This window comes from Vombatus ursinus, unplaced genomic scaffold, assembly GCF_900497805.2.
Source record: "Vombatus ursinus unplaced genomic scaffold, bare-nosed wombat genome assembly UNPS02014942.1, whole genome shotgun sequence".
Classification (NCBI taxonomy): Eukaryota; Metazoa; Chordata; class Mammalia; order Diprotodontia; family Vombatidae; genus Vombatus; species Vombatus ursinus.
In genome coordinates this window covers 17,826,945-17,846,492 of record NW_020954720.1, presented here as the reverse complement: position 1 = coordinate 17,846,492, position 19,548 = coordinate 17,826,945, and the positions used below count along the sequence as shown (strand labels likewise).

At 34.9% G+C, this 19,548-nt stretch overlaps 1 protein-coding gene across 3 annotated transcripts in view; it reads right to left on the bottom strand.

Moving 5' to 3' along the window:
* Positions 1-19,548, bottom strand: part of PCDH9 (protocadherin 9) — a 1,052,177-nt gene that overhangs the window by 380,394 nt on the left and 652,235 nt on the right. For 2 of the 3 annotated variants that reach the window (XM_027844589.1, XM_027844590.1), the window contains one exon: positions 846-1,047. The exons of the other annotated variant lie outside the window; for it this stretch is intronic. In XM_027844589.1, coding sequence (XP_027700390.1) covers positions 846-1,047 — 202 coding nt within the window. The remainder of the gene's footprint in view (positions 1-845; positions 1,048-19,548) is intronic. 3 annotated transcript variants of the gene reach the window in all.

Sequence of the window (19,548 nt, the reverse complement as noted above, 5' to 3'; positions counted from 1 at the left end):
CACTACCAATTTCTGACTGCATATTTGCCATCTCTAATATTATTAGTTAACACAATAATTGCTCTCATAGTCATCTGCTCTGGAAAGTTCATGATGACATACACTATACTTTGATGAATTCTGGCTGTAAGGGGAATTATAACATACAAAACCTTGGGTTTAAGATCTATGATTGCCCTAATGGAATTATGTGCATTACACTTTCAGAGGAAGGAGTTATTATGTAAAGGCTATAAAGTATTGATACCTATATTTTTATTTGTAGCTATATCTATTGTTCTATCTCTCATATATATATATATATGTGTGTATGTATATATACATACACATATACATATACATATATATATATATGGAGAGAGATAGTTAAGGCAACAAATAAATCAAATAATGATATAGTAGGCATGGAAAGCAAAAATATTTAGCTCCCTATCCATCTGTATAGATGACTATTTGAACTTAAAGTCTCCATTGAAGAGTAAAGTAGTTGGTCTTGACTCCTATTAGACAACCAAAGAGGATCATGCCGCCTATGTACCTATGAATATGCTACAGGAAAAAAAAAACAACGTAATACTTATTTGATATTTGATAATACTTATCAAATTTTTTTCTTAATTATTCTCTACCAACAACAGACACATTTCAAGCAGACCGTCAGATTTTATCAGTCAACAATGATACCTAAAATTCCAGACTAACTTGACTTAGTATGCTTCAAAATATACCTTAGTATTAAGACAGAATAGTCACTCTTAGGTTCTATAGTTTTAATCATTCAGCACTCACTGTTGGGAGAAAACAATAGGAAGATACCGTAATTCATTTTTTAAAGGCTAACTCACCAGAATTGGGGTCAGAATTTCCATCAGCTTCAGTCCTCTTGTCCGGTGAGGCCTGGTCGTAGAATTCGTCCTGTGGCTGAACCAGAGGAAGAGGGTGTGAGATCAGGGTTCCACTACCCACAGGCTCATGGTCTCCTAGACCACTGTCACTGCAGCTTTCTTGAGAACCATCAGGGAGGTGAAACGTAACACGGCGCTGAGACTACAAAGAAGAGCACAGGACATACTGATTAATGCTCTTCTTAGTTCAATAACATTGCACAGATTTTGTTGTCTTTTTAAAATAGGTTTAATTGCATCCTAAGGTTTTCAAAATCTTGTTTTTGGTTTTGAAATTGGAACAAACCATAAACATCTCCTTTGAAGTAGAAATTAGAAGTAACATTTTTTTTTCCATGTTAACTTTAAAAAAATAAAATTTTAGCTCTGTTGTTATGCATTATATAAGCACGGTACCAGAATTAACTATTTTAAGATCATGAAATATTACTTTAAGACTTCGTAAAATGTGATAAGAAAAGAAACAATCCAGAATGGCTGTAATATAGAGGATCACATTTCATTAAATAGAAATAGGAAAATGCATTCCACAGGGCTGATGGTTTTTTAAGACAATATCAATTTTAATTTTCCTGGATCAATAATAACATAATGTGATTCCATTATGCTTCTAAGATAATCATGATGTGGACATTTCTAACACTAAAACTTAAGGATAGACAATGGGCAGTGTACATATTCAGTTCATTCTATACAATTATCAGTCATTTTATAAAACAATGCATTGTATTTACTCTTAAATTAATTGAAATAGGTTTTATTCATTGTAGTATTACAGCAAGAAACAAGAGGAAGAAGTTGGTTAAAGCCCAGCAATTAACATAATGGCCCTGACTTCTCCATGCTCTAAGCAATTCTGTAATTCTTTAAGATACAGAGAAGATGCCCACTTGCTTTGGTAGATGGACTTCCTTAACCTTGCAGTTCCCAATACCAATGAAATAACAGGAACAGTCCCTGTCCCCAATAATTAAAATATTTTATTGCTAGTAATTCACTGTTTAATCATCATACTAGTAGTACTTACTGGCCAAATATACTACTGAAATATGAATCTTATAGCCATACTGTAAGTGTTTAAGCCATACTTTCCTTCTAAATTTATACCATGGTGCCACTGCCAGATGGGATCACATAAGCAGTCAACTTTGGGTACAGTCTTTAGGGAAATACATCTATAATTCTCACTCTGCATAACAGTCAAATGGGCTTTTCATGTGGCCACCTTTTTGACAGAAATATGAACAGTTGTCCCTATCTTCAAAAAAAAAAAGAATAGAAAATAATTCTAATTATAGTTCATCTTTTTATTCTTAATCTTCTCTGAAGGCATTTTATAGATTTTGTTGGTTTTGTTTTTACTTTTTAAAGAAAAATAACATAGCTATAGCCAAGATTCTGAGGTCATAAATGCTTAAATTCCATGATTCTTTTTTCCCCCTAAATTGGAAATAGGATACAGTCTTTCTCGTGGGTCAATGGTTCAAATGCAGCTCAAAGTAGTAATGACTGAAAGCTGGTACCATTTGATTACTGTTCAGTGACCTATGTGAAATGAGGTGATAGTTTCAGTTCATTTCCTAACGAACTGCTATCCATAACACATAAATTACAATCATAAATGGCACTAATTGGGCACTGTTCCTATCGATTTATATATGGAAATGAAACTCATTCTCCCATGGAATTTTCGTTCAGCTCAAAATTTTGAAAGTAGAGTTGGAAAGTTGATTTTGTCAGGAACTTTATTTGGACAAGAAGGGATCTGCCTCTCTGAGTCTTCATAATCTGTGCTCAAAATTAATTTATAAAGAAGTAATGTCTTTCTAAGGAACTGTACCCAGGAGTACAGATACAGTGTTTGGAATATTACTAGTTTAAATATTCTAGACAATAGTACTGGAGAAGTCATATTTTTTTTGGTTTAAACCCAGGTCAGCAGGAGGACAAGATAAGCAAGTGGCTTACAACCAACCTTCAGTGAAGAGTAAATGCCATGGACATACACAATATTAGGAAAAATAACTTGTATGGACCAAGAAAGACATCATAAATTCAACTTTACTGTCAATAAGTATAATTTCTCCTAAGAATGGTGCAAATTTTAATTTGATCCTTAATTTTAATTGATGCATAATTTTAACTGATATTTACATTATCTCAGGATACTATATTTTGCTTTCCAAAAATGTACCAGGAATGATAAGAGGCCAGGTCCTATCAGGGAGTAAGTTACTTCCCAAATGTCAAATTGTCACGTTCAAAGTTAACCCCTCAGTATATCCCCAGCTATAATTCAGCTTTGTAAGTAAGAACCAAAAATTATTATTTTCTCTTAATCGCAACACAGAAAATCAGTAATTTCTCCTATTCTATCTTAAATCATTACTGATCTCAGAAGAGATATCTTTAAGGAGGTATTTACTCTTTCTGGGTTTTAAGAGATCAGTTCTGTATCTAGCACTTTAAATTCATAGTTTATAAGGTAGTAGATATTTTCAAAATTCACAATTCACATATCAAAGTGACAATGAGTTTGATATATCTAAACAGGTGCCAGTACTTTGAGTAATAATTTAAATATTATCATTTACTATCCCCTACACTAGTTTTTTTGGTCCTGATCTAATTTCTTACAGATTTCAATTTGTGTGCTTATTCTCTTATATGACTGAGTTTATGAAATACTAAAAATAGTTTATATGCACCCTCTGACAGAGTTTAATTTCCCAGACTATAGTCAAAGAATAAAGTGCTTTACTTTGAGATCATTTAACATATAGAAACAAAATCTCTGTGTTTGGGGGTAGAGAAAACTATATTAAATGACATAAAACATTTTCAAATGCATTTCATTATGATGTATCTCATAGAGCTTCTGTAGGAGTTTTTGCACAATTTATAAGCAAGGGTAAGAAAAAGTACAGAATAAGAAATAGAACACTGATAAAGTATATCAGTATATGGTTTGCTTTTAAATATTTTGTAAATGGACTTTAACACTAGCATGGCTGTGTCTTAATTGACAGTATTGTTCATCAGCCATCATCCTTAGTGATGGACATTAAATTTCACTCTGTGATCTTGGATTACTGAATAGTCAGAAAGTTCTGACTATATGACATTTATTTAACAACCTTCTGTGCTTCAAGGTGCTAGATAATATGAAAGAAGAGCTAAGAGAGAAAAACATATAAGCAGTCTCATTCACATTTTTTCAGAGAATGTCATATCTTCCTCCAGGGCATAATTTTGTCATTTACTTGGGGAAAGAAGAAGGGGGTAGATAAGCAGTGGTCAGCAACCAATTGGTTTGGGAGAAAAAAGAGGTGATCTGTAGAGGAATTCTTGCAGAGAATGTCACACTTTTTAGACTATGCCCTAGGGGAATGAATTGAGGTGGATGATTAAGGCCAACAAAAAATAAATCAAGAAAGGAAAAAGAAGAGTGGGGAAAAAGTAATGTTATCTAACACTCTGGTATCTTGCAGAAGGAAATTTCCTTGAACTACTTGCTATATTTTTAAAGATAAATTATGTTTGTATGCCCAATACCTAGCACAGTCCCTGACACTCAGCTGGTGGTTAATAAATGTTTGTTGATTGATCAGCATTACTGGTACAATTTAAACATAAAATGTATGTAATATTTCAGAAAGCAAGGAAGGATAATCAATATTTTATGCTATAATTATTATAATAGCAGTTAACACAGGCAGGGTAATGTCAGAAACATTAAAGTAGATTAAATAGAAGATAAGATTAAACTGAAATTCAAAGTCACAGAAAGGTCTGGAACAGGTCTTAGGAAGTAGAGACTTACCAAGCTCTCCTTGAGGTATGGGGACCAGAATGAACTAGCTTCTAAGGAGTTTTTACCTTGATATTCATATATTAGTCTTTTGGGTAAGTCAACACTTGGACAATTTAATGGAATGTTACTTTCTGTCCTTCAGATTCTTTCTATGGAATAATAAAAAAGGCAAATCCAGAAAGACCTTTCTATTTCATAGTAGGTATCCAATAGAAGCTAAATTTAACTGAATTGACCTCTGCATTCTATGCATAGAATAATATATTATTATTTATTATATATGTGTGTATATACATACATATATGTATGTATCTATGTATGTATGCATGGATATATTGGAGGACTGTCCCAAAAGGAAATTGGATATCTTATAATCAGGCAACTTGCAATGTTTGTCCTTTTTAGGTGAGGGAGGAGGGAACGCCATTGACCTACTGGCCTCGGAAATTCTGCCTTATTGCCTGGTCCCATGGAAATATGCCCAGACTGTTTTATGGAGGTGGTCCAACCCTGCCTGACTGAATTAGGATACTGAAAGCTATTATGAGCATCCTTCAGGTTTTCAAAAGCCCAGGCAGTTACTTTTTTTGTGTGTTTGTTTTCATAAATATGCTTCTTCTCCATTCCATTTTCCCCATGGGGAAAAAGCAACAACAACAACAACAACATAGGTTCTGACTTTTAAAAAAGAGGTTTAAAATAACCTGTTTATCTGACCTATCAACATAAGGAGCTCTAGGTGAACGGATGCCCTATAAACACACACACACACAAACAAACATACACACACACAGGGCTTCACAAAACAAAACTATTTCTAATGCTAGTGGCCACTAAAAACAATTTTTTAAAAGGTGATATCTTCACGTGAATCTTGAAGCCACTGTTGTATATGCCAAGGAAGCTATTTGCCAAGGAGCGCAGATGGACAGCCAGTCATCAGACCTACATATGGCCATACTTATCTGATTTCTCACACTGAAAACTACTATATCAACAGCTTTATTCAACGCTATTATTATATGAGTATATAATGTTAAATGTATATCTTAAACATGTACATATATTAAAAATACATAGCAAATGTATGCTTTCATATATTCATTAATACTACATTAAACCCAATATTCTAATACTTTTTTTGATTTGAAAAGAAAAAAAAATTTTGATTAATAGGAAATACATGGAAATATAATTGAATCTAATCACACTATAAATGTTGCCATGCTCAAGTTGGGTGTCAACTAATAATAAAAACGCATTTTTTCATATTTTGGATTTAAAAAAAACAACAATACAACTAAAGATAGGAAATAATTTCCAAACTTGAGGTTTAGCAAATTACTAACTTTAGGGGGGAAAATCATTATGACCCACATATGTATATGTAATGGTTACATAAAATAAAACAATATTGATGTTTCTTACTGATAGGTAACTGATAATGCATGAAAATAGAACTCTTTTCAAAAAGCAATCATTCGGTTATTGTTAGCCTTGGCATTAGCAATTCTTATGGTGAAATGGTTTCTGCTGATATTATCCAGAATTCACAGAAGCCCAGAAACTACAGGGCAGTTAGAGATCATTTCCTCCATCTACTCATTTTACACATAAGGAAACTGATTTACTCAAGATCACAAGTCAGGGGAGAGCAAAGAAGGCATAGTAGGACAGTGGAAAAAATACTTGCTCTGGCATAACAGAACCTGGGTGCAAAGATTGATGCTGATGTGTACTACCTGTGTGAGATTAATCAAGTCGCTTAACCTTTCTGGGCCTCAATTTCCTCAGCTGTAAAACTAGAGATTTGAATTAGATGACCTCTTTCACTTTTATGGTCGCTAGAATCCAGGCCTCCTATTCTAGTAAGTAAAACAACTGCATGTTTCCAAATGTATTATTTTTTCCCAGAAACTCTCCACTGCTTTTCCAGAAGATTTGGGCCTATATCTTTGCTCTCATATAATAGCTTCCAATCCTACAAGCTAAGCAGGGTTAAGCAAGGTCAGTACTTGAGTAGGAGACTAGGCTAACAACAGCCACTGCTGGTGGGTTTTAAAAGAAGTTACATTCTAGCTGAGTTCATAGGGGGAAAATTGCCCAATCTTCACATGATATTTGGCATGTACTACTTATTCCACAGGCTATAAAATTACAGAGACTGAAGTGTAAAAGGGATAAATGAAATGGAGTCAGGTTTTTAGCCTGGCTCCAACATTTACTGGATGTAAGACCACAAGTAATTCAATTTACTTGTTTTAATCCTCAAATGCCTTGTCTTTAAAAGGAGGATAATACTGCAATATTCGCACTACTAAACTCACAAGTTTGTCGTTAGCACCATACTTCGTAAACCTTAAAAAGGTGGGAGGGAAATGGGAGAAGGGAATACGTATTTATTTGGTGCCTACTATATGCTAGTCACTGTGCTAAGCACTTTATTAATATTATCTCATTTTAACCTCACAATAATCTTGAGAGGTAGGTGTTATTATTATCCCCATTTTACAGCTGAGGAAACTAAAGCAAAGAATGGTTAAATTACTTGCCCTGGTTCACATAGCTAGTAAGTGTGTGAAGCTGTATTTGAACTCACGTCTTTCTGACTCAAGCCTAGCACTATCAAATGCACCACTTAGATGCCAAAAACAACTAATTCCTATTTTATTCTTGACTTAAATGAAGTATAACCCTTAAGAAAATCTGTTAAGGTAAACTTGTAAACATTTCCTCATCTATAAAAGATGACTATTTCATTCAACACATACTTATTTCAGGGAATATAGAATTTAGATAATCTCAAGGTCTAGATATGAAAGCAAGTATTTTGTGTAAACCCTTCATTTTATAGCTACAGACAGTAAGTGATTTACTCATGAACATACAGGTGGCATCAGAGCAGGAATTTGAATCTAGATTTATTCCACAGTTCCCTTCTCAGATGTCATTATCTCCACCCACCCCCCACTATGCTGCTGAGCTGCTGCTCTCAGACATTTAATATTTTATCAAGAAGATAAGACATAAGCACGAATTACTAAAATGTACAATAAAAAAGTTAAAAGTAATATATAAGGGAAAGATTATTACTGACCAGGAAAAATCATGGAAAAATGTGTCATTTCAGTTTAGCTTTAAAGGACAGGCAGAAATTCAATAGATTTGATAAAGGAAAAAAAAAAGGAAAACAAGGAAAGTACTTCAGACATATTGATTAATGTAAATAAAGGCAAAGAAGAAGGTGGGTACTCAAGAAACATCGGTTCATACAGTTTGGCTGAAGCATAGAGTGAATGGGTAGGATATGAGATAGGGCTGAAAAGGTAAGCTGGTATCTGATCATATATGGCCTTTAATGCCAGGGGGAATTTTTTTTTAAAATTTTATTCATTAGGATATTTGAGTGAGGCAGATATAGAAGAGAATGTTCTGGCAGTGGTATGATGATGAAATGGAGAAGGAAAGGAGTGCATCAGAAAAAAATAGACTAGTGTGATAGTCAAGATGATTAGAAATTAGGCATTTTGGTTATGGCTATGGAAACAGAAAGAACAAAAGAAGTATAAGCGATGTTGGATACATGTTGCCCTTAAGAGTGGAATGCTGTTTCTTTCCAATGCCATCTATCCTCAAAATTAATCTCTTTCTGTTGATAGCAACCCATCTGTCTAGTCACCTAAGTAGGCAATCATAGTGTTATGCCCACATCTATTATCTTCTTCACCCTCATTTCCAATCAGATACAAAAGTATGCAAATCTTAATTCCAAAATATTTCCTATATCCATTCCTTTCTATCCTCTCATATAACCCATACTCCATTTCAGGCCCTTATTACCTCTCACCTAGAGTACTGAAATATCATCTTAACTGTCATCTCTGCCTCCTATCTCTTCCACCTCCACCAATTACCAAACTGATATTTCTAAAGCACATAAATAACCATATCATCTCCCCAAGCAAAAATCTTCAGTGGCTCTCTACTGCCTCTAAGATAAAATAGAAACTGCTTAGCTTAGTATTTAAAGTCACTTTAAACTGACTCTCAACCACCTTTCTGGTCTTATTTCATGTAACTTTCCTTTATATATGCTCCTAACCTTGTCCTTTTGTTCAGTGGCCCCTCCTTATTTCTAATGTATTCATCCTTTTCCTCTGTATCATACAATTTCCAGCTCCCTTTAAAGCACAACTTGGAGCACATCTCCTACTGAGTCTATGGCCTAATTATTACTCTCCACTTAAAATCATTCCGTGTTATTTTTGTGATGTTCTTTCTACTCTACCAAAGGCAGTTAGTTGGTGCAATGGATAGAGTGCTGGACCAGGAGTCAGGAAAATCTGAGTTCAAATCCAGCCTCAGACACTAATTATGTGAGCCTGGAGAAATCACTTAACTTCTACCTAGCTCAATTTCTTCAATGATTAAATGGAGATTATAATAGCAGGTACCTCACAGGGTTGTCATGAGGATCAAATAAGGTAATACTTGTAAAATGTTTAACATGATGTTTAGCACATACTAGGTGCTTGCTAAATACTTGTTTCCTTCATTCCTACCACATTGTGTCAAGTGGAACACCAAGATAAAAACTGATAGCAGAAATGCCTCCAAGTGAGATAGCAGAGCTGAGTTCTTCTGCAAGTCTCAGGGGAATGTTTACTATCTTTGCTTTTAGGCATATGGAATTTAAGTGCTTGTACCAGGGCACTTTCCAAGATGCTGATCATTCCTCTATTTCATCTAAGAATAAGCATGGATGGGCTGAGGTAAAGGAGTGAGATACTTGATTGACAATAGTTAGCATGACTCAGTATTTTTCTAATTATATTATTTTCTTATTTGGTTTCTGCCTTTTAGCTCACAAGGCATCAGAAAAAAACCTCAAACATATTTCTAAAGTTAAATGTTACACAGTAGGAATACAGTATTGTATCTGTGTATACATAATATAAAGTGACTACATTAAACAGGAACAGCTGTTCCTGAATCTTTGCAAGCTAAATCTTTGAATCTATAAATTATGTGTACAGAAATAAGGAAGAACAACACAGCAAGTGTTCTTTCCATTTGAATTTTCTATTATAAACAAATCCATAATAATTCAGTTTCTATGATATAGGAAGACTAGTGCTATCGTGATACTTATAACATGACTATAGATTGGATTTGTGGCCATTTAATTAGTAATCCTATTAAATTATCAGTGCTGTCAACTACATCTCCCTAATTGTATCAAGGACACTGATATATGATATGTTTTTATGTCAATAACAGTTCTTGATTTTATGTCTTTCTCAGCCTGGCTGATAATTAACCTGAATTTTTTTTAACACCCACCCTCCTTTTATGCCCTAAGTATTTATAAGTGATGGAAACAGAAATTCAGCTTTATCCAGTGCCTTGAATCATGAAAAGTTCCCAGTCATCTTAAGAGGAAAAACAATGAAAACTGATGGCTGATAAAAATTCCCTGACTGTTCAGTTCTGTTAACGTTCTTCAACATGAAATATGACCTGTGAAATCAAGCAGGAAACATTCCTTGTGGAAAAGTAGTCAGTCTTTGTCTGGAAGAAGGTAGTCCTAACTGTATATTATGAGTAACCCTACGTCTTACTCTCTTGACTTATAAAATACTTTACAAATGTGTATTTCTTAACATACTCCAATATATTGCTGAACTAAGCACAATATTATAATTCTCTAGTAAAATTAAAAATTAGTCATTCAAAGCTTTATAAGTTACTTCAATTTAGAAAAAAAATAAAAATAGAAGATAAGACTCACTCATCTTGTGATAATGACCAACTCTTCAGGAAATCCCATATAATTCATAATGTAGTTTGTGCAAAGCATTTTTGAAACTTTGCTAATTTTTTTTCTCCTGAAAGTAAGTGTAATTATTTTCAAAATAACCATTAATCATATGCTTAAGTTTTGGGATTTTTATTCATTTCATTTTATCTTTTAAAGGGATGAAATCTCATTTTAGGGCTATTGAGAGGGGAATAGTGAATTGGAATGCTGCCTTCTGTACTAGTACTAGTGCATGTAATGGATATCTGTCACTGACAGCTCACTGGGTTACAATTAATTCAGAGTGACCAGTCATGTCCCCTCCTAAGATAAAAGAAAGCTGCAAAAGCAGCACCAATGCTCTTTGAGTTTACATTCTATGATTCTAGAAAGCTGCCTTACAACTATTCATTAACACAAAAAGACATCACGACTGCCATTTTAGAGAGTTAGATCTTAATGGACAGGTTGAAAAGGGACACTATCTTCATAGGTCGGTGTTTAAGGTAACACCCCTTTTTTTCTTATGCTTTCCATGCTGTCTCCTGCTCAAAGGCTAAGAAAAATATCTGATTTTGTGTGTGTATCATACACATAGTTATATATACTGAAAGGATCTGGCTTTGGGTACATACTTTTACATATAAGAGTAACACTCATTGAGATACTCATATGTGTATACACACAAATGTGTATATGTATACTGTATATTTGCATACATATTATATATAAAATGAGACTCTCTACTTCAAGATACACAAAAATATATGTCATTATTGTCATACTTTCCATAAAGTACTAATTAAAGCTAAGGACAAATTGGTGATCTGAGCACAAGAATATTGTTTAACTTATAAACATCTTTGTTCCTAGTGCTATATGATGCTGTGACAAATAAAAGTAAAGTTTTAAGAAACAAACCAGAATTCATACACTCAGATAAATTTTGTGCCCTTCAAAGTAGGATGATCATCAGGAAAGGGCACTTATTCGCATACAGATGTGACTGCTCAGCAAATCTTGGAAATCACTGTTTTTGATTTACTTTAAGAAACAATATCCCCCCATCCATTTTATATTCTCAGTTATGGCAATTCTTCATATAGCAAGCTTAATTGGACTTTATTTGGAAATAGTCAATATCTTTGAAGATAAGCCTTATAAATTAGGTGGTTGAGCAAGTTTGTTAATAGTCTATGACCAAAAATGAAGCATGGATATTAAAACAAGGCTAATGTTTTACTTTGTTTTTTGCTTTATCTCTGAGGACAATTCTAAAAGAGGTGAACAAAAGAGGTATGGAGAAAAATCTGGACTTCTGAAATAAGTGTATAATCTCCAAAGGTGACAACTTCTAAAAACATATGTTTAGATGCATAACTTCTGATGGGTTTATGAAAATCACAAATCATATTACTTCATAATTATACCATGCAGCCATCTTTTATATAGAGTTTTAAAGTTTGCAAAGCTTTGTGCATATGAAATCATTTGACCTTCATAACAGCACTCACTACAAATATTTCACAAAGTATATCATTGGCTACTAAATAGTACTTATCTAAAATTAAATTAGGCATCAGGGGTGGAATTCATGTTACTACAAGCTGAAATGTGGACAAAGCAATCTAACAAGGATGAAACCCTGAAAATCTCTGGCATGATTTATAAATAGAGTCATTTTTTGAGAAACTGGGAGATAGACATTAGTGAGCTATATTAATTCCATGAGGAAGTGCTTTCCAATGGTTATTTTTTTTGTGGCTTAGAAGAGTTAATGTACAAAAGTATGCTCCTTCTACATACCAGAAAGGAAGTTCTTCAATGCCAACTTGTGGTTTCAATGAATTTTTAAATATAAGATAGCAGAATAAATCTCTAATTTACAAATGGGTTTTGTCACCTATCATATCACCACAAAACGACTGTTCATTTTAAAGTGGATTCTTTAAAACTCAGTCATTGATAAGTTGGAGCCAGTCCAAAGGTGAGGAATCAGGGAGGTGAGGAAATTGGAAATCATACTATCCATGGATTGATTGAAGGGAATGCATATGCTTATCCTAGAGAAGAGAAGATTTGTTCTGTCCTTAAAAATCTGAAGGGCTTTCACCTAAAGGAGGGGATGTGGCTTGTTTCACATGGGCAGACCTAGAGGCAATGGATGAAAGTTGCAGAGAGACAGACTTGGGCTTCAAATGAAAACTTTTCAAAAATGGAATGGGTGATCTCAAGAGATAGTAACCTTATTTATCACTGGAGCTCCTCAAGGAGATGCCGTATGATCACTTGCCAGTAAAGTGATGATGAAGGGGATTTATACTTCAGGTAAAGGTTGGGCTATATGACCTCTGAGGTTCCTTCCAACCCTGTGATTCTACGAAGCCGAAATTTAAAAAATATAGTCTTTAACATACCATAAAAGTGACATCTATCTTCAATGATACTCAATCTTATTGAATAGGATCCCTTTTGATATTTAAAAAACTTATAGGTATCACATAGAACAATAGATTAAGAGGTAAAAGCACCCTTGGGGGGAATCTAATAATTAGAACCTCTTCATTTTGCAGATGAAGAAACTGAGGTTCAAAGAAGTAAAATGACTAGCTATGATAGTAGTTGTATTATTAGCATCCATTGATTGACAATAAAAATGATGATAAGTTGGGTGATACTTTAAAATGAATTTATATTTACTTATAATAGCAACAATATACCATAGAAAATAATAATATATATGTAATATATATACATGTAAGAATATTCAATCTACAGAAGACGTATTTGCTACTTATTGAGTCACACTGTATATTTTTTGGCACTAAATAAAGATAAAAATGATGGCACGTAGTGATTCTCGGACCCTTTGCAACAACTCCTTGGCACCCTAAGGGTACTTGGCTCACTGGTGGGGAACCATTGCATTTCCATAAGTCTGAAAACACTTCAGATGCTTCCAGGAACAACTTAACTTCATAAAAATGATGTGCAATGCTTCTCACATCAGAAAATAGTTCTGATCTAGTACATGTCCCCATCTGACATATGGAAGTAAATAGATGGTACTTTGAGATTTAAGGTGTTATCTTTCCTGGAATAAATCATAGAATTTAATGTCTATAGAAAGCATCTTATCTCAAACTTCACAGATTGACAAATCACATGGAGAATGCAGCTCAGACATCCTGTTTGATCTTTAACTTTGACAGATCACAGATAGGAAAATCTAAGCATTTTTTCAGAGGCCTTGTGGTTTAGGCGATAACTGATCAAACATGGCAGCTAACCAATTCTGCTTTATAGGAAAATTGTGATAGGCAACCCTTACTTTATTGGAGGGGCACAATCTCATGAATCTTACAACTATATTCTATCTTCCCCAATTGATAGTAGGACAGAGCTCATGAGGATTCAAGGAGGCAGAGTGAGGGAAAGGAGAATCCAAATTCTGGGTGTTTTAGGAGGAAGGGAAGAATTACACATTCAATATTTGGGTTTTAAATCCATGATGTATGTAAGCATTTCTCATAGCAGTTCTCATTAGGCCAACTATCACTTTGTTCAATAGGATCACAGATCCATAACTAACAAAGTATATAGGATCAAGGTAGAATAACGAAAGGAAAGGTAGGGTTGAGAGCAAAGGTTCCCAAACTTATTTGACCTACTGCCCATTTTTCAAAAAGAAAAAAAAATTACTCAGCACCCTCCCAGAAATCTACTTTCTTTAACTTTTTAATGATTTTTTAAAAGTTGCATCATTACAAAAAATAAAACTTTAAAAAATGACATATTTTAATTTAATTATGTATTATAATTCTGTGGTTTTTTTCCTGCATTGAAATTTTGATGATGCAATATTACATAATGTAACTGTATAGTATCATACTGTAAATAAGTCATTACATTCACATATTCCTGCCAATCCATGCTGGACTTCCCAACAATGGGCGACATGCTCGCCTGCCAACGCTTGCTTGTTAAGATCTGTCAGTGGACTTGACCACTGAGCAGTTATAACTTGCATTTTGTGTGTTTATTTGGAAAATAATCTCATCACTACAACTTTAACTCTATTACACAATAGAGGAAACATGTATGAACAATTTTTCAAAATATTCTTCTCTTCTCTTCTTTCCTTATGCTTCTACCACCCCCTTATTTTTATTCAATGCCCCTCAATTGCATCTGAGGTTACTACTGCCCCCATGGATCATTCCAGTATTTCCCAGAGGGCAGTATTGCCCACTTTGGGAACCTCTTGTATAGAGTATAGTTCACATAGCTCCCTCTTCTTCCTTCTCGGTTACTTCCTTATCTTTAGCAATCCTTAGTCCCTAAGGAAAAGCAGTAGGAATTTCCTAATTCACTGGGTAGTCTCCTACAACCATATTACCTTGTAAGTTTCTCTTAAAGCTGGCTCAGCTACAGACTCATTCACTGAGGAGGACTGAGCAATAGTTGCCTACAAACAGTTTCTCACCCAGAGTCTTACCTATCTGACTCTCTTATAGACTTCTTCTTAGAGATTCATCTTGATCTGGCAACAGAAGTACAGAAAGATCTTAAAGGTGAGAAAAAGTTCTTTCCCTATTCTACCAAAAGATCAGTCCATGCTGCTTCCACCTAGTTTCATAGAGCAAAATGGAGTAGTGGATAAAGAGCTAACCTTAAAACTGGAAAAACCTAGGTACAGGGCATGTCTCTGTCACATACTGGCTAGAGATGACCTCTCATTGGTCTAGGCAAGCCTCTCAAGACCATGAGTTACAGAGAAGATGCCAAAGTGTATTAGTACAAGGAGTCTCCTCACCTGGGTCTTCCCTGCACTACTGATATCAAAAGTTAGTCCTTCTCTCTATATAGCTGAAATGGATTGATGGAATACACAGAAATATCATAATCTTTAAAAATATTTTCCCATCAATTTAGTCTTAGAGAGAAAAGTTAGATATCTTTTAGTTTTTTGGATTAACTTTTTTTTCAGGAACTATAAGGTTTCATATCTGTAACCCTTGTACCACACGGATTCATAGCCTCTATTGTAATAATAATGATTGGGAGTCTGGTCAAACAATTGCTACTTCAACAATTAATGAATTTTAGATTTTAAATCAAACTAAGAATGAGAGATCAGGAAAAATCTGAAGAATCAAAAGGATTATATCCATACAGAGATATGACTAGGAAAGATGGAAAGTGGCTTCAAGCATTTCTTTTTAATTCATATATAGCCAGATAAACTCCAAAATCAGTAATGAAAATATATCAGTACTGAAAATATTTCAAAATTCACATACTTCTATGTAATAACAAAAAAGTGGTGTTCTCAGTTTTCATTAGGATAAAACTTTTTACTGCATGTTTCTCCTTATAGTTAAAGAACTGATCCTTTGGAAATATTTGCTGTAAATAATTCCTCTTTCCCCTTAAAAAGCATGCTACATATTCAACTTTAGACCTTTCCTATCTATTCTCAACAATTTGTTAATTTATCCATTGCCACCTTTGATAGCTATGGTAAACATTAGTTAAGAAGAATCAGGAAAAATAGAAAGAGGGAAAATCTTAAAAAACAAAAAACAAACAAACATCTGACTTTAAAAATGCCTGGCAATATGATCATCTCTAAGAAAAAAAAATGGAAGCAAAGGCTATGTTGCATTGCCACTCTGCAAATATATGTTTTAGAGTAAGAATGGCAACTTTTGCTGGCATCCAAATCCAGCCTTGACTGTATTTACTCATGATTGTGTTTAATTTCATATTGCAATGATTAATCAGAAGGAATGTCTTTATTTTCTGCTGTTTTAACTACAAGAAATGATCTCTTCTGTTTTTATCCTATTATAAGGATCATTACAAAAATGGGAAACAATTAACACTGGGTTTAATGCCTGAATGCTATAGAGCTGAAGTAATTGCACTCAAGGTCTGCTAACTTTTTAATCAGGCATTTGGTTGCAAGCTGCTCGCAATTGATTCTGAGAAAAGAACTAACACAATCTAAGGAGGAAAGCAGGTGTGCCAAAAAAGCAGGCATGTTGGCAAAACAAATGAAATAATTTAAAAGGGAAAAGAAGCAAAAACCAAAGAGCAATGCTTGTCAGCAGGTTATTTACTTGGCGCTCCCTGTGCCTGAACAAAGCCAGTCAGGGTGCACACATAGAAGACTGGAAGCTCCGCTGACCCACTGCTTTGGAAGGGTGGTACAAAGCTTAGCAGTCAGGAGTCATGTCCCTCAGAATGTTAGTGAATCGAGTTAATTAACAGAAGAGACTTGAAATTTCCATATTCAGTAGGGTAAAGACACCATCAGAGGTTTCAGGAATTACATTCTAATTAGAAAACTTCCCTGTTCTCAGCATCCTGGCTATTCTTTGAAAAGCAGATTTGGTTAGGTACTTTGTTCTCTCTCTCTCTCTCTCTCTCTCTCTCTCTCTCTCTCTCACACACACACACACACACACACACACACACACACACACACACACACACACACACACACGGAAAAAAAAGAAAGCCCCAGTGTTTTCCTGTGAAAAAGAATGCTATTTTCTTTTTTCTCCCCTCTAATTAGACATATTCTCCTGCTGGGTAAGTTACTCCTTAAGAACAAGTTTAGGTCCTTTTGAGGTTCATGTATTCCTTCACACTACCAAGGGGCCTTTTAGAAAACCCCCTCTGCAGCCACTGTAGAGCAATCTAAAAAAGTTAGTGCACTTTCAAAAAGGCCTGTACTCTTTCCATGTAAAATTACACTGAGGAATAATCTGGATAAATAAAGCTGAACATTAGAAGAAAGTCTATCCTATTCTGCAAATTCACTTGGTGCCTTTCTGTTCACTGGCTAAAGATTAAAAATTGAAATAAAAAATTTAAAAGCTCTTAAAAAGAGTTAGTCAAAGTGGTGACATGCCCAAGAACACAGAGAAATCTAGACAATCAATTATCATATTAAACTGTTGGGCATTTCAGCTTTTAGTCTCCACAAAGCACACAGGTTCGTTTGGCTCTGAGGAGCTCCATCAGGATAAAAGCAGGTCCAACTTCCTCTATCAAAAGCTCAAATCAGAGCTAGAGGAAGGAGACAAAGAATACAATAAATAGACCTTTCCTGATTCAATGCCCTCTGTGCCTTTTAATTAGGTTGACTTGCCTGGGCCAACTGGAAGTTTTACTTTCATGCTGTCGTGAAATTCCCTCAGGCCCTAAAGAAAGTACCTAGAGACCAGTGAATTTAAACACCGGTAGCCAATTACAGTAGCCTCTATCTAAGCTCCAAACAAGTCTGGAAGTGTCAGCTAATTTGTGTATATCTTCCACATCCATTGAGGTCTCCCTTAGCTTCACTTAACTGAAAACAGCTCTCCCTTAGCCACCCCAGCATCTGTTGTTTGAAGGTGAAGGGCTAATAAAAATGAAAGAAAGGAACCTGGCACCTGGCCACCTGCACACAAGGTCCCTTAATCATGGGGGACTCTCACATCACTGAGATCTGGAGCATTTCAGGAAGGATGCCAAATGGGAGGAGAACAAAGAGACCGGCAGCAGAAGAGTCCCTCGGTGGCCCAAATCTCATCACAAGGATGACTTTTGCCAGATTTGCAAACATGCTCTTTCTAACTCCAAATGTGACTTTGAAACCAAATTTCCCATTCACTGTGCAGCATTTAACAGCATTTGGAAATCCAGCTATAGAGTGCTGAAGTGGCTCTTCAAATGCCAGTAGAGTCAGATGCTTTTTCGTGACATCTTCAAAGGATTCACAAAAACATATCCCATCACACCACCTCCTGTCAAGAGGAGGCATGTGAAGGAGTCCTAAGCCTGCTAGCAGATTTATGAGTGTTCAACATCAGTGTTGTTTTCGATTTTATTATTTTTTTTTTGCAGCACTCACTCTTCTGCTGTTTATTATAAGTGTATAATGCTTATTCTGCCAATGACAGCACATCAAAGAGATCTTCTAGGGAGAGAAGGTTATTCTTCACTAATCATTTTTATTTTCTATTGGAGTGGTGACAGCCTCCCTTTATTTTTTTTATTAAATAATGATATTCATTCTCTAACAAAATAAGACATCATTATATACATTGTTTTAAGTGATGGCAGCATACTTTCTATTCTAAGAGATAAAATGTTTACCCACCTGTACCCCTAAAAAGTATAAGAATATGAGATTATTATAGCTGGTAGCTTCGGTACCTTTCTACTCTCTTTGTCCTCCCCTTCCTCCCCCATTTGAATTTTCCACCTAGGAATGTAAACATAAGATGATTACATATTCATTTAATTTAGACACTTGTGTTTTGAGTTTTCTGAAACTCTTGAATGGATCATGGCCTACATTAAGTAGACAATACTTCATTCTGAAGAGTAATATTTATTAGTTAGGTCATAGCCGTCATCCTTCGAAGGATCATGAAGCCAAGAGTTAAAAGGTACCTTAGAGGTCACCTAGTTGAACCTTCTCAGTTGCTAGATGAGGAAAGTTAGTGACTTGTCCATGGTCACACAGCCAATTAAGTGTAAAGGGAGGACTTGAACCAAAGCATTCATGCCTCCAGGTATAGCACACTATCCACTCCACCAGAATGCCTCTCATTCGTCTTAATGCATTGTTAAAAACAAAAAAGATATATTTCCTTGTCTATTCATTTTATATTTCCTCTATCCCATTGGTCAACCTAATGTGTAACACTGTTGGGTCGTTTATTGCCAAGATGATTGGGTTAAAACGCTATAGAGCAATGTTAGTCAAAGTCAGAGGCACTTATCCTTTCTATCCCACGTTTGAGGTAAGTGTGCTAGAAGAGAGGTAGAGAAAACAATGTAGAACTGAAGCAAGCAAGTCCATTCCTTCTTTTGGAGGGTTTCATTAAACAGATACATGGACAAATTCCTCTGACATAAAGGCACCTAAGCCATATGCTAAGGGATTGTGGATAAATATACAAAGATTAAAAAAAATAGAGCCCCTTCTTAAAAGCAGCTTATTATCTTACTTCCCCTCTTAAGATAGG